Here is a 15,864-nt window from a genome sequence, read left to right as displayed (position 1 = left end):
TAAGTAAGAACACTGGCAGACATGTGAAACCACCAAGGAAAACAGGAGACTCTTTAATAGCAGCCTGTCTTGTAGGATTCCCAGCCACTCTCATTTCCCAGGAAGATAACATTTCATTTGGTAATCACCAAGTCTTCAGAGAAGTTCTTATCAACCCCTTTAAAAGATCTTTCTCCCAATTTTCTTGTTTCTACAAGAACATAAAAAATGGTCCCTTATTAATTGTTCTATTGTCCCACCATTCCCATGAAACCATCTGTTTCGTTTGCTTAGATGATGTGGGTGCTTAGAGAAGGGGCAGGGCGTAGGGAAGTGGGGCCACAGGTCATTTGATCTTTGGAGAAGTGAGGGTGGTATATGGGAGGTTGTGATTACTGCTTGGGACTATTGAGTTCATATCTTGCCAGACACAAAGCATTGAGAATAAGGACAGTTTCCAAAACAGCCTTTGCTTGTTCTGTTACCAAAAAAATAGAAAGCTCAAGAAAATACTTGTAAAGAAAAGGAAATAGTCTTAGAGAAAACACCCCAGTTCCCAGACTTTATTTGGCAGGGAAAAAATACAGTGAAGCCAAGGAACCTTTTCCACTCTCCTAATATGTCTTTTTTAACCCTCGTTTTATGCTCCAGTCTTAACGCAATATTCCAATTCTAGTGTTACCAATATGTCCCAGAACTCACTGGTCCATGGCCACATGAATAAGACCACATTTGTCTTTTTTTTTCACATTTACTTTTAATGTCCAATCTCCTCTCTCCTAATTGTCAGAAATTGGCCCCCTCCCCCATAGTACCCCCGTTCTGAAGCGCTCCATGGTACCACCTCTGTGTGCTCAGGAACAAACCAATTTTCCTACCCTAGACTCACCCTTATGCCACCTTGTCACTGCTATTACACTCATGAAACCGCCGACCTGCCGGGCAAAGCTGCCCTCTGCCAGATGACTGCCAGGGCCACCATCTCCCCTCCCAGCAGTGGCCTTGGTGGGGACAATGCTTTCATCTTTCCCCTTTCTTCTGATGCACAGATATATGCCCTTTTTCATTATCAACCAACACAGTTGAAATTAAAATATGCTTTTGATGGGATTGATTGAAATATTGGGGGTAATGTAAAGAAGTACAACACAGAGAATGATTTATAAGCACCACAGGGGCACAGACCTAGGGTCAATGTTGCCAAGTCAGCTCCTGCCTGGCCTCCCTGCACTCAGCCAAAGGAAATTAATCCCTGCCTCCAAGATTGACTTCTTCGCAGGATGATTAACAGTGGAGGTGTCTGTTCCCTCTCTCGCATCGTCAGTAAATATTTGTTACATGTCTAGAATGTTCCAGGTACCATCGTAGACACAGAAGACATAGGGGAGACTTAAAATCTGAAAGAAAAAAATAATCCCTAAACAAATAATTACATAGTCAAAGGGTATCAGTCACAAAATATCCCAAGTGATGTGAAGCAAAATTGTGGGGTTCCATGAGAAAATCTAACTGAGGGAGCTCATTTGAACCGGGGACATCAAATAAGGCTACTTTGAGCAGTTAACATGAAGTTGGGAGTGGAGGCCCGGTAAGAATTAGCCCCGTCAAGAGCTTGGGAAAAAGTCTCTCCAGTCCCCAGACAGCAGATCACAGGTGTGAAGGGTCTGTGGGAGAAGGAGCTTGGGAAGACTAGTGGGGCTCAAGTGAAGAAAGTGGGGCCAGAGTGCTGCCGGGTGAGGCTGTCGGCTCCCTGACAGCACAGGAGCCGTCCCTGGGAGGCACTGGACGGCCATGGAAAAGAGTTGAGATTTTTATCCCAAGTGTAATTGACTGCTATTGAAGGGTTTTGAGCAGGGGAATGAATGGCATGTTTTGACTGATATTTTAAGAACATTCTGAGCCACGTGGAGAATGAATGGAAGAGAGGCAAGAGGGCAGTCAAAAAATAGCCAGTGACTTTCCCAATGGTCTGAGCAAGAAATGATGGTGGCACAGATCATGACGTTGGCAGAAGAGGTAGAGAAGTAGTCAGTTTCATGATATGTTTAGAGTAGGACTAATGGAATGGGATGATGGATCATGTAAGGAGAGAGGAGAGCCAAGGTAGAGGGAAAAGGAAGGTTTCCAGTTTCTGACTTGGGCAGTGGGGTATGTGACCTGATATCTGGGCACCGATACAACAACCAGACAATAGTCACTACATTCCCCAAAGTCTGAGTTACTTGGTCTTAAATATTCCGCCTGAGAATCATCAGTGGCCCAGGCCAGGAACAGGCTCAAGCTAACTTCTTTTCAGTTTGTCTTTTACAACATCCCACAGCTTGGCAATCCAGCCTCATCCATAGCTACCCCTTTATATCAGCTTTAACAAAAGGTTAATTTTGCCTTAGACTTCCTCCCCAGGCAATTGCCATAATAGGCCAGTAATAAAATTCATTCATTCATTCATTCATTCATTCATTCATTCATTCAAGACAGAGAGAAAGAGAGAAACAGTTTATCATAGTGAAAGCAGGACCTCTGAGTTCAAATCTCACCTCTGCCACTTAGTAGTTAAGGGGCTTTGGGCTCTCTGTGATTCAGTTTCCTTATTTATGAAATGGAGGTAACAGCAATATCTAATTCAAAGAGCTGTTATAAGGCATAAGTGAATTAACTGTATGTGGTGTATTTCAAACAGAGCTTGGCCCACTGTAAGTACTCAGATGGTGTTAGAAATTGCTATTACTTTTCACTCATTCAAGTGTTACTGAGAATTTCCCACTTCTCCATCACTGGTCTATTGTAGGAGGCTTTTTTGAGTCAGAAAAAAAAAGAGTAGAAAGCCTTTTTTGAGTCAGATAGATTTGACTTTAACTCTCTGATCTCCCACCTAACCTCTACGAACCCCAAGTTTTCTCACCTATCCTCTGAGGGCAATATTACCCTCCTTGAGTGGTTATTGTGATGATTAAATCAGAAATCTTTGAGCAGGGCAGTGTACATAGTAGATGCTCAAAATGTTAGGTTCTCTCCCTACTCAAAACAGGCTTCCCTTCCTAATTTAAATAGTGCCGCTCCACCCTCAGCCACTAAAGAGAAGAAGGTAATTTCAAACTTTTTCATAGGTCCCAGTTTATGAATAAGACTAATGTTTGTTCAGAAATTACACTTTCTTACCATTTCAGCACAATATGGGGCTATTTAAAAGACAGGAATATGGATGCGGACATTGTACATCCCAGAGAGAATGGTCCACAAAGACTCTATTTGACCCCCAGACCATTCACGTTTCCCACTTTTAGTCGGACCCTTTCCTAATGCCACAACCCACTTCCTCTTCCTGCCCCACTGCCACCCTGAGCAGCCAGAGTAAGAAAACACAGGCATCAGCCCACAAAAAACACTCTCGGTTGTCCTGGAAAGCATAGTTTGCCCAGGCTTCTATTTTCAAAGCTGACTGCACGGTTTCCTTTGGCACGACTGTGCGGGTGGCAGAGTTCACTCCAGACGCCTGCCCCTCCCACCTGTGGTCCTTGTGGTGGCCATGCCCTGGGTTCTTGGTATTCGCCTCTTTCTGCTTCAAATGAGCCATTTGCATCTTGACATAAAGGTGCCTACATTGCTCTGTGTCCTCTCAGGAGCAGTTGCGTTTTAAGACTCATTTCCAAAGTAGAATGAAAACTTTGACATGTTAAGGGGATGGAAGACTCTCACGAGAAGATGGAGATTCTTGGAGAGGTCTTTTCCCTCAATCCTTGAAATCTCACTCATTCCACCCGATGGCTGACCCTAAATGGATAATGTGCCAGAAAGACTTTTCCTCTGATAGGGTTTTGGGGGACCACTGGAGCAATAGAGAGTATCCACAGAGATAAGAAAAAGACTACAGCATATAACTGTCAACAGCACAGTAGAAATGGCTCTCCTATGACTAATAGGGTGTCTTTGGATTTCAGAGAACAGATCCGTCAAGGTCTTGAAGAACTCCAGAAGGTCCTGCCAGGAGGAGACACCTACATGCATGAAGGATTTGAAAGGGTAATTTTAAAACAATTTTCAACTCCAAATATAAAGTGTCATGTGGAAACATCAACCTAAGGATGGCTGATGAGATGAGGCACACGGATTAAGGGAACTGAATAACACCCAAAGGCAAGAGAGTAAAAAACAATTTTCCCATAAGCTTGTACACTGGTAATGCTATCCACAAGAACTGAAGACATAAATTCCCTTGCTCCTTCCCCTGACAGTGATGAAAGCTTTGTTAGCTAATGCTTGGCTGACACTCATGAATCAGGCCCCATACAAGTAATCTCCTTTCCCGAGGTCACCTTTTCTACATGTTGCTTCAGTGGCTGAGACAGAATTTCAATGAAACTTCAATCTTAAGGAGTCCCAGTCTATGAGAAGTAAGACACTGATCCGTGTTCACGAGTATATTAGTTAAATATCAGGGTAACTTTAGATGAAGATCATCCTTTGATATCTGAGTGAAGCCTGGGTGGATTACATAAAGAATCAAGACTGAGCCAGGGCTGCATATCCAACACCAGAGCCCACTGCCCAATATAGTATTTGGAGTAGCAAACAGTCGCTGTGTATCTGATGGCTCTTTTGTGTGTTTTGCAGGCCAGTGAGCAGATTTATTATGAAAATAGTCAAGGTAAGACTGTATTATGAATTACCATTATGAATGATTTAACTTCTTTTCTGTGTTGGCTTCTGAAAAAGCATCTCAGTAATTTCATGTTTCCAAAGATGTATTTGATATTGCCTATAATCCTTGGACATACACTTCATCACAAAGATGGATGGAATGCATAGTAAAACGATATGTACCAGGTCCAAGTCTACTCTCCTGTTGGTGTCAGGAGAAGTTACATAAAAGTAATTATGATCCCATTATGGGCTATAGTCTGCAATAGCCAGGAACAGTTTTGCATGTTGAATTCATTAAAATAGTAAATACTTGGATAGGTTAGTCAAGTCTTAGATTTTTATGTCAAACTTACTGTTCTTGTCCTTCTCTGAGGTCCAAGCCCCTTCGTTACTGTGATTGGATATGATATTAAGCTACTGGTTTATTTTGAAATTTCCTTCATTTAAATGAAAAAATGCAACACCTCTGTCCACTTCTGATTTCACTCTAAACTACAACAAATAAAACAGATCCTGTATCAACGCCAACACCTATTAATATAAATCAACCATCAGCAGTGTTACTAGAAATCTAAAAAAATCACTAGAAGAATTCTAGTAGGTTTTGCCAACTGCTATAATCCAGTCAGCTTGTAAGTCATAATGACTATTACTCTTTGCCAAACTCTTCAAGAGGTGGTGCATGTGGTCAACTCCAGCATGTGAGAAGGGCCCCTGAAGAGCCCAGGTGGCAGAGTTTGCTCCCAGGCCTTGGCGACAGTCATGTGGACTGTTACTAGAAATAACAGAAACTTGACTCACTAGAGCCACTCCTAGCTATCGGTCCAGAAACCATTTCACCAAGCTTGGCCATTTTTTGAGCTCAGACTGAGAAACCCAGGAGCAAAACCTATTCCCCTTTAGAGTCTGTCTCCGCATTCTTCTTCACACTGGAGTTGTTTCCAGTCCCGAAAGAAAAGTTGCTGATTCTCCCAATGTTGACCTCGGGAGGTTGAGCTTATAAGAGCTGAGCGAGGGTTCCCTTGGTGCAGCAGGATGGACTGAGCGGGTCTGTGTTGTATTGAGCAGGATACAGGACAGCCAGCGTCATCATTGCTCTGACTGATGGAGAACTCCATGAAGATCTCTTTTTCTATTCAGAGAGGGAGGTAAGCAACGATCTGGCCTATGTCTGTCTAAACAGACATGGAAAAGGGCTTTTTCCTTCTGAAATGCGCTGCAATCTTTCTACTTAGCCAAAATGGTAACTGTCTTTGCAAAAACCCCTGGATAAAATAGTGTCTCCTATGTAAAAAAATAATCATTCACTTTTTAAACTAAATTTTCATGTCTTATATGTGGTAGATATTTTTCCCCTTTCAAAATATTTCCATATTATTCTATGTTGAGGGAGAGATAAAAAATATCTACCATGCCTTTATTGAAAACACTATATTGATCCAGCAGTTTTGAAATACTCTATATCATTTTAAAGCAAAACCATTGGTACCATTTTTCCTCCATTTTCCCCTCATATTTTCTACTAAAAACAGGAGGAGGGAACAGAATAACTTGAAATATGTCGGAGCCAATCTTGGCAGAATGTATTCATCACTAAGGTTCTCACTCTAAGAACCAAAGTGGAATATTAATTGGTGGCAAAGTAAATTGCAATCTCTCCTTCTATATTTCTTTTTTCCTTTTCTTTATATTCTCATAAAGTACTCCTCAACGCAAATCAAAGAATTCTCCTAAATGAAATTTTCCGTTTGTATAGATTCAGAAAACAAGGTTTATTCAAAAATTGAAAAAATATTGATATTTAGGAAATCCTTTCAAGTTTCAGATTTGAGAAATGGCCCAAGGAAACCAGTTAACCATGGGAATGTATTGAAGCCTCATTAGTGACAAAGGCTTATTCAGGCCAAGTTAGAAAGAAACACAATAAAGAAAAAGATGGGCAGTGAGGGAGGGAGATGCTGGCCTCTGGGGAGGAGTGAATCAGAGCGTTACACTTACCGCAAGCTTTTAGCCGCTATTTAATTTAAATTTAGTGCTGTCAGCAAGCATGTATTCATTCATTCATTCACTCATTTGCTCATTCAGTGTTAACTGAGAGCTTGGCATGTGCTAGACATTTGCTGAACTCTAGGGACGCGGAGGTCAGTAAGACCCAATTGCTGCCCTCATGGACCTTATCATGTAATAATGTTAAGCTTTTTGAAGCATTTGCTGATAAGGGGCATGAGGAAATTATGTAGGTGAACACATTACGTCCCCACTCCCCCATCGAGTGCAAAAGATTATTCACAATGGGGAAACACAGAAGTAAATATGACAGGCACTCCCTGAGCACTGGTAAAATAGTAGAATTTCTATATTCTAAAGTTGAATCTATGTAATGGGAATGCCAAATGGCTTATCTGGATGCCAGACAACGGTCAAGCAAAGCAAAAACCCTAATAAGGAAATAACTGAACATAAAATAAATGATAGGTGTCAGAAGCTGAAAATAGAGGTTAGGAGAAAAGAATTTTAGGTATGGCACGTACAAACTTGGAAAAATATTTGGAGTGCCAATGCCAATAGAAGGAGGGTTTCTGAAAAAGAAAGACAAAGCTCAAAATACATAAAGAAAATGAACCTTTCCATTTTTAGTAATTCTATGTAAAGCACAACTGGAGAAGAAATGTCAAAGAAGTTGTTTCAAATAAGGCTGGGTCTAGACTAGGACTAAAAGTTTGTTTTATCCTGAAAGCAGCAAGAAATATTTCTAACATGAAGGAAAAAAGATATGTTTCTGTCCCTTCTAAAATTCAGTATTAGTCATGAGTGTGTTTAACTACTAAAAGAGGGAATAAAAAGAACACAAGTTAAATCAATATGCATATATTGAATGCCTACTATATATTTACTATAAATTATTTATTCAACACCTACTGCATATACCAAGGATTTCCACTTTTTATTTTCTATTTTTAAACACAGACGAACCTGGAAATCAGTTATCAGAGTCTTTAATAAATCAAATATTAAAATCAAGCCTAAACCTGGATGTTATTCATTATGTTGCCCTCTCAATACTTAATTGTAGAGAAGGTCATGGGTTCACCTACTCAAATATGGACCATAATTCCCATACCATTAAACCAGTGTATTCTATGGCAATGAAATGGCTTTATTCACAAAAAGTGATGACATTAATTAGCATCTGCATTGTTCTACGCTTTGCTTGAGGAGCTCTGCATGTATTATGGTATTTAATCCCCAAAACACTTTGTAGAACAAAGGCAAGTTGTCAAACCCAGGTATATCAGATTCCAAAGGCCACATGCTTTCCATTATAACCATGCCACCATTACAAAGGAAGAAAATGTATGTCAATAAAAATCCATCAGAGGAATAGACAAGAGAATCATTTCCCCCAGAATATTTAATATGACTTACCTTAGCCTACATTTCCTTTCCTCCCCTGGTCTTTGAAAGCCCTTCCTTAAGACTCTCCTTCTGTGTATCTTTCTCACGACTTCCCACTCGACTGATCAGTCCCCTCATGTCCACCATGCATTACATTAGAATGTGATGCTCACTGGAGTATAAACTCTTTTGGGACGAGGATTACCTTCTCCACTGTAGTACCTGGCACATAGTAGGTGCTCAGTAAATACCTGATCATTACAGTTGACCTTGCTAATCCAAAAGGAATACGTTTGCTACTGTCTCTCTCTTTAATGTCTTTTCTTTGGTTGACCTAGGCTAACAGATCCCGAGACCTTGGTGCAATTGTTTACTGTGTCGGCGTGAAGGATTTCAATGAAACACAGGTATGATCACGGCCTTCCTCAGGTGTGGGAGGATACCACGCTTGTGAATGACCCAGTGTGGAGAGTGCCTCGGCAGCTTAAACACCTCTTAGAGAGACTGTTTTTCCAGACATGCTAAGCAGGAAGGGAATTCTTGGATGTGTGAGGGATGTGAAGGTATTTGCTGATCCACTTGAGGGTCTTTAATTCAGACCATCCAGGCAGCGTCTTTCTTGGTCCTTTCATGGTAGATGTTCAACTGCCAAGGTGTCAAAACAGATCTGATTTACCTTTGAAAATTTGTTGGTGGTTTTTTTTTAATTGAATTTGATGAATCTGAGTTTTTTTTAATTTAAATGGCACACATCCCTTTTCTCCCATTAAATATACAATACGTTTTCAATACAAAAAAAAAAAAAGGAGATAATTGGCAAATGGGCAGAAAAGTATGTACAAGCATATATAAGCAAATTGTGAAAATTTGTGGACAACCTAAATAAATGTTCCTCGATGTCGTTTGTAACTTCTTTTTGTTTTAATAACATGGCACAGTGCTCATGATATATTAGGTGAATAAAATAGGGTTACAAAACAGCAGGAATAGTATGAATTCACTTTTTAAATAAATACATGTATGTTGTATAGAAAAAGTATGAAAGACTTTATACATCAAATTAACAATAATAAAAAGAGGATGGATAGAAGGATAGATAGATGGATTATGAGTAACTTTTAAAAAATTTATTTTAACACTGCTGAGTGTTCTGAAATTCCCCAATGACTATGTGTTACTTTTGCAATCACTAAAAATCCTGGCACTATGACTGTGACAATACAGAAATGTACAGAGATTTACAGGCAGAAAAACTGACAGATCAGCTTCTCCTTTCTCCACTCCTCTGATCTGTAAAGCACGACCACCACATCAACTGCCAGGGTCCTTTCCTCAGTGAGCAGTTTGGGTGAAAGATAAGGGTGTACATTCATTGGCCTTACCCAACACCAACATTTGAATTTATTTTTAAAGTTGCTCTGAAAGGAAACTTGAGTTTGTTTGGTTCGAATATAGTTGCCAACAGAAATTTGAGTGAATGGGAAGAAAATGAGCCAATGGCCTGCCCCCAAATCCATAAATACATCAACCCAGGCCAAATTGTTCATCTAGCTGGGCAATCTTACCTCTGGTCCCTAGGAGAAGAGTATTAAAACAAATGTAAAAACTGGAGCCAACCCTCCAGGCCTGCTCCAGAGAGGCTGCTGGGAAGTTCATTATTACCGAGGGCTTTTCAGTGAGGCCTAGTAAAGAACTCAGGTTCCTCTGGGTTTTAAAAGGAGATAGAGCCCCCTTCGCCCCCGTGGCTTTCCTCAGTTCTCCTCATCCAAGCGTGACACATCTTGGTGTGTTTGTTCTCAGCTCGCCCGGATTGCGGACAGTAAGGACCATGTGTTTCCTGTAAATGACGGCTTTCAGGCTCTGCAAGGCATCATCCACTCAGTGAGTAGAGCACCTCCTCTGAGCCTGGACACTTGGGCACTTTCTGGCCGTCGATCTGCTGTCAGTACCCCAATTCCATCCTTCTAAGGCTGGTGTTTTCCTGCTCAAGGGAACGTTCCTTTGCCTATCTTCACATCTGTCATGTCCTACTTCTGCCCCTGCCTTTCACGGATGTTTTTTGTTTGTTTTTTTAATTCTCCTGTGCCAATTCGATCTTAGAGTGGAAAATTAAAAATTGGAGGGAACCCTGCTCAGGCAGCCAGCCAAAGTTCAGGCCGCCCGGGTGATACTGAAAAGACTGTGGCTGGTAGCATGTACGTAGACCTCAGCTTTCCCAACCAGGACAGAACACAAGCTGCTTTCAGAGAATATGCAGGCCCAACCTATATCGCTTAGCCATCAGAGGCACTTTCAACATTGGCTGAAGGTTCTCTACCTTGGCTGCCCATTGAAATCATCTGGAGCAGGATTTTTAAGATCTTCGCAGGTGGTTTTTTTTAAATAGAACCACTGCTTTAGACCTATAATCCCCAAATGTGAGGGCTTCCATGTTCTTCAGAGTTGCACAGTCACCAGCCCTCCTTTTCATCCTAACCTGGTTTTGTAATCACCCCATCCCTGTCAATGAACACAGGCTTCCAGAGCCTCTCTTTTCCAACTTCTATACATGGGCCAGGCCCCTGGTCCAGCTGGCATATTGGATGATGCTGGTATTTAAAGCCTCAGCTAAAAGGCCGGTGTAATGAAGTCCTAAGGCACTGCAGCCTCTACCTCTCAGTTCTGGGACCAGGCAGACAGCCAGTGGTTTCTCCAGTTGGAGCTCAACAGGCTTCAGACTCAGGATGTAGGATGCAAATTCAGAACTCAGAGAATTACTGTCCTCTTAAGATGTCAAGGGAGTCTTGACTCAGAGGTTACCATCCAGGGGCTCGAGACCTGCCCAGCACCCCAGACTGACCTAGGAAACCTCCAACATGACTGTGCCTTCATGCTCCCTCTCCCTCCCTCCAAGGTTTGCTATGAACAACAGCAAAGTGGAAAGCAGAGTGAGAAGTAAGAACTTTAGAGCTGGTCAGCCTAGAGTTTAAATGCTGGCCCAACGAGTTATCATTTATAGATCCTTGGATGAGTTATTTCACTTATTTGTATAAGGGACTGATGACAAGACTTATATCATAGACTTATTTAAGGATTAGACTCTTCTAATCCTTCTAACACTGGTGAAAATACCTAATAATTTTCTAGGCACACAATCGTTACTCGAGGTATTATTGATTATTTCCGCTTCCATGTCCCTTCATCATCATATAAGAAAAATGAGTGTCAAATTCCCCCTATCCTCTAAATCTTCTTATAAAAATCACCAGGAATTCTTATTTACTACACTCATTCCCAGGCCCTAGCCTCAAGGGCTTCTATTGTAGGGGGTATTGGATGGAGCCCAGGACTCTGCCTCTTTTAAATCTGTACTTTTCAATAAATGTCCCAGATGTACTTTCAGGACACTGATATATGTGACCTTCAGTTTTCAGAATTGTGAAAAATAATTCCACCTCAGGTTGGGAATTCCTGTCTTAAATATGTACAATGTGACTGTCTTCTTCAAAATGTGTTTGTTCATAAGGATCAGAAACCACTCAAACTACCTTAACCGGAAAGTGGAAATTGTTGAAAGGATAGAGAAGTATCTGTCCCAATTATGGATCCCGAAGTGAGGGATCCCTGCTATAAATAATTCCTGGGGTCAGTGCTGCATACTTAACATTATAAACAACAACAACTGCAATGACCATATAAAACAACACTCCAATGGTGCAAAACATGATCAACAGCAGGATTTGGATCTGATCATCAATCCTTTGGAAGCTCAGAGGTAGATGATTCTGGACTGGAGCCTTCATGAGAAGGTAGGGCAGATCTGAATTCCTGGCACCAGAGAAGAGAAGATGTGACCTCAGCCCAAAGGCTGGAAAAGAACAAAGTATGTACTGAGGACAATAATACCTGTCTGTCTGGTAGGAGAGTTTGGGTAAAGGAATCAGGAGTAATGGTAAATAAGCTGAGACATTGGGTTGGAACCAGATTGATGAGAGCCTTGAAAGAGGTTTTAACTTCAACTTAGTGGATGTACTCACTGAAACATTTTGAGCATCTAACAAGTGATAATTAAGAAGAGAATCTGATGGCAGTGTGTGTATAGAAGGGAGACTGGAGACCCAGAGGCAGGAGCCCAGTCATGAGGCTACTGCAGGAGTCCTGCCTTCAGATGGCTGGATTCTGAGCAGGGGCAACTCTTATCTGTTCAGAAGTTCTTATGAACCATGTGACTACATCATTCAGGAGTTGGTTCCTACTCAAATAAATTAAATCTTTTTATTTGCATAAATCACTGTTGTCCCTAAATGTTTCAACCAAAGGAATTCACCAAAGCTCAACTTGAGCCTGGATATTTATAAAGTGCTTCCCACCCCCAAATGGAAATAACTCCAAAGATGTTTAAGAAATTTTAGCAAAATGGTCTCCTAAAAAGGGGGAAAAAATAATATGAGACACCCAACTTTTAGCTGAATGGTAACATTCTTAGGAGCTTTTATCTGGGAGTTATGCTAGTGGTCTCCATCCTTCCAGTACTTAACCCACATTTGTGGTAGTTGTTAATTTGTTTGCTTGGACAGAGAAACAGGACAAGCATAGGGCTCATCTTTCTCAAGTCAGACAGAAATAATTATGGCCTAAAAGCTGGCTAACTATTTTTAAGAAGTAGATTCATTTCTCCTTCTGGACACTGAAAAGAAAGCTCTCGTTTTGCCCATCTGAAGCATCTATTGCAGCTTGTTCCCATGGATGTTGTTTTGTGGCTGATCATTTTCTCAAAAGAAAATAGAACTGGGCTTAATTGTCCCAAATAAGAGTGGAGAGCAGCTTTCAATAAGCTTAAATGGTTCATAAAGTTCTCAGTCCATCATGACCTTATTTTTAAGATGCAGGGACTAGCATTTATTTGCTCATCAAGAACTCACTAAAAACCTTTTATGGTGGACTCTGGCCATTCAATTATAAGTAAAGCAGACAGAGACCCTGCGCTGGTGGAGTTTACCGTCTAGTGAGAGGGACACATGAAAACAAGTACGTTAATATGTTTAATTAAGATTGTGATATACAGTATAAAAGAAATAACAGGCTATAGTACTGAGGTTAAGAATAAAGGACTTGACGAAGAATGCAAGGTCCTTTGAAGAGATGACCTGAAGGATGAAATGGAGCTATTCACTGGAAGAGCATGGACAGAATATTCCTGGCAGAGCAGAGTCGTAGGATGGTGCATAGCAGGATGTAGGAAGAGCGGTACTTAAAGCGGAGAACGGCCGAAGAGGAAGTGAAGAAGCAAGCAGAGGCTAAGTCATGTGGAGCCTTGAAGGCCATAGTATTTTGCTGTCAGGACAGTGGGAAACTGTAGCCAGATACAGAGTCTGACAAGAGAACGATTATGCTTGAAATCAAGACTCCCAGGGAATCTAGAGATCATGGTGCTTTATCCATACACTCTTTAAATGACAAATTGATAAACGCTCAGGGTCAACAGTAATGAGGCCTGTAAAGAAGAAAAATCACTGTGGTTTATTGAGCATCTTCTCTGCACCAGCTCCTCTGGTAGGCACTTCCACAACACTCTCTGATGAAGGACTCATTATCCCCACTTTATAGATGAGGAAACCGAGGTGCAGGAGGGTTGGATAAACTGCCCTAAGCCTTCCTGCTCATAATGGTAGAGTAGGGAATTTGAACCCGGGTCTAGCTCCACAGGTCCTGCTCTTTCCACAATACTCAGCTGTGAATGTTTGAGGAAATGGAAAATCACCGCTGGATCCCAGGGGTCTGAATTCATCATGTCCCCGGAGTCTCTGCTTCCTCAATCTGACTCCTGTGTTTTGGTCTTTTCACTCTTCCTCAATCCTCTCGATTTACAGGAAGAAGTCCTTATGTGTCAGATTTCTATAATGTGTTATTTTTCAAAGTGCTCTCACCTGTTTTCCATTTTAGTCTCCCATCAGTGGGGCATAGGGAAAAGGCAGAAAGAAATCAACACCGTTGATACCTTATATGGGGCCAAACATTGTTCCTTTACCCCATTTAATATCATCCCATTTAAGAATCGTAAAAGCCCTGTGAAGGAAATGTTCTTATTCTCATTTTACAGATGAAGAAACTGAAGCCCAGACAACCTACCCAAGAGCACACAGCTCTCATAGGGAGAGGGGAGGAACCCAGTTCTATGACTCCAGAACCTCTGTCTTCTCCCACCTCTGATTCCTTAGGAATGTAAACATAAGAAATGCTACCATTTAGTGAGTTCTTATGTGCTTGATAGACATCATGCAAGTTATTTCACAATCATCTCATCAAATTCCCAAGACCATAATTTCATGTAGATGTTGTTACTTCTTCTACAGAAGCAGATACTCAAAGAGATTGGCTAACTTGTCCAAGCCCACACGGCAGGGGGCAGTGATCCAGAATAGATCCAGGTCTCTCTTGACTCATGCGGGGAGGCCAAGAAGCAGATCAATTTCAGAGGAGACACCGGACAACCCAAATTGTGAGATGGGTTGATGCAGATCACATAGTTACAGCTGAGGCAAGACCAAAACCCACGTGGTCTGACCTGAGTGCACCGTGAGTGGGCGGGAGAGCTGTTTCCCTTTTACTACTCAGTGAAGAGCACCTCTGAAAATCGCAGTTTCTGCTCAGTGGATGAAATCCCATCATCATGAGAAGCTGGCAGATTGACACAGGCTGAATGGAACGTCTTCCCTTCCACACTTGATCAGGACTCCACCTCAGAGGACAATATTCCTACTTGCTATCACAGAATATGGTTGATAAAATTATAAGAGAAAATTTGCTTGGTTGGAAGATTGTAGCCCTTTTTGCCAGTAAAACTGTAAAGGAAGAAATTAGTCCTTTGCCTTCTGTTCCTGTGGCTTTTTCAGGGAATTTCCACTGACCACAACTGGTGAAAGCAGCGCCAGCTCTCAAGTGAAAATATGAAGCAAAGGTCCGACCAGGCTCCAGGTCTTTGATTGCCTTTTCAAAAGTGCTGCAGGCAGTGAAACGGGAACCTGCATGAAAGCAGGGTTCAGATAACACCGAAATGGGTCTGCAGCTTTGAGTCCCAGCACTTGGCCTGGTTACCAAGATGCCAGCTCCTCCTCCCAGCTGTCCCACTTCGTGTGCAATAGAGGGCGGTGCCTGGAACCAGGCACACTGCCTAGGAGGAGGAAAACCCAGTTACAGGCACCAAGCCATCTCCATCTAGGAGCATTACCCTCGAATAAATATTTGAGCCTGCATCGGGCTTCCTCTTAATGCAAGAGTGAGTCAGCGCATGGAGCTTTGTGCATGTTTGATCAACAACAAGTACTGAGCAAACAACCATGTTTGCAAGGATTTCTTGCAAGTTTTGGTATGAACATCCTTGTTATCAAGGGAGCTGTAAGATCAGCAAAACTGAAGAGTAAATCTATTCCATAGTATATATATATATATATATATATATATATATATATATATATATATATATATATATATAATTTTATTTATGACAACCGTTTCTCCCATCCGCTCATGGGAAAGTAAGAGAAATCTAGTTTCTGATATGGCCCGGGTACTAGCAAAGCTATGACAAAAGGCGAAACCGGCCTTCCAAGCCTTCCCTCCCCTCCCACCTACTCTTCTAAGACCCCACTAGGAACTGCTCAGGGCTTCCCTCCGATCAAAGTCTGCATCACATTCCTGCAGTCCTGGAAAGTGCCTCTCTTTACTGACCTAAACCCCTTTCCAGAGCTTAAAGAGGGGAGAGCCATTTCAGCAGCAGCAGCCCTTCTTATAAGTTGGTTTATTTGATTGGAGGGAGCCCCCTTCTCCTTCGCCCCATCCTGAATCCTGTCTCAAAGCCCTGCTCCAGTC

At 41.7% G+C, this 15,864-nt stretch overlaps 1 protein-coding gene across 2 annotated transcripts in view; it reads left to right on the top strand.

Moving 5' to 3' along the window:
• ANTXR1 (ANTXR cell adhesion molecule 1) overlaps positions 1-15,864 on the top strand; it is a 213,916-nt gene that overhangs the window by 45,937 nt on the left and 152,115 nt on the right. For both annotated transcript variants that reach the window (XM_019718386.3, XM_074332096.2), the window contains exons 4-8: positions 3,918-3,999; positions 4,591-4,624; positions 5,689-5,768; positions 8,355-8,423; positions 9,817-9,897. In XM_019718386.3, coding sequence (XP_019573945.2) covers positions 3,918-3,999; positions 4,591-4,624; positions 5,689-5,768; positions 8,355-8,423; positions 9,817-9,897 — 346 coding nt within the window. The remainder of the gene's footprint in view (positions 1-3,917; positions 4,000-4,590; positions 4,625-5,688; positions 5,769-8,354; positions 8,424-9,816; positions 9,898-15,864) is intronic.

The sequence above is a fragment of the Rhinolophus sinicus genome, chromosome 2 (assembly GCF_057876585.1).
Source record: "Rhinolophus sinicus isolate RSI-liver-muscle chromosome 2, RSI-T2T, whole genome shotgun sequence".
Lineage (NCBI taxonomy): Eukaryota > Metazoa > Chordata > Mammalia > Chiroptera > Rhinolophidae > Rhinolophus > Rhinolophus sinicus.
Note: the sequence above shows the minus strand (reverse complement) of the source record. Positions and strands in the feature narration are given on the sequence as shown.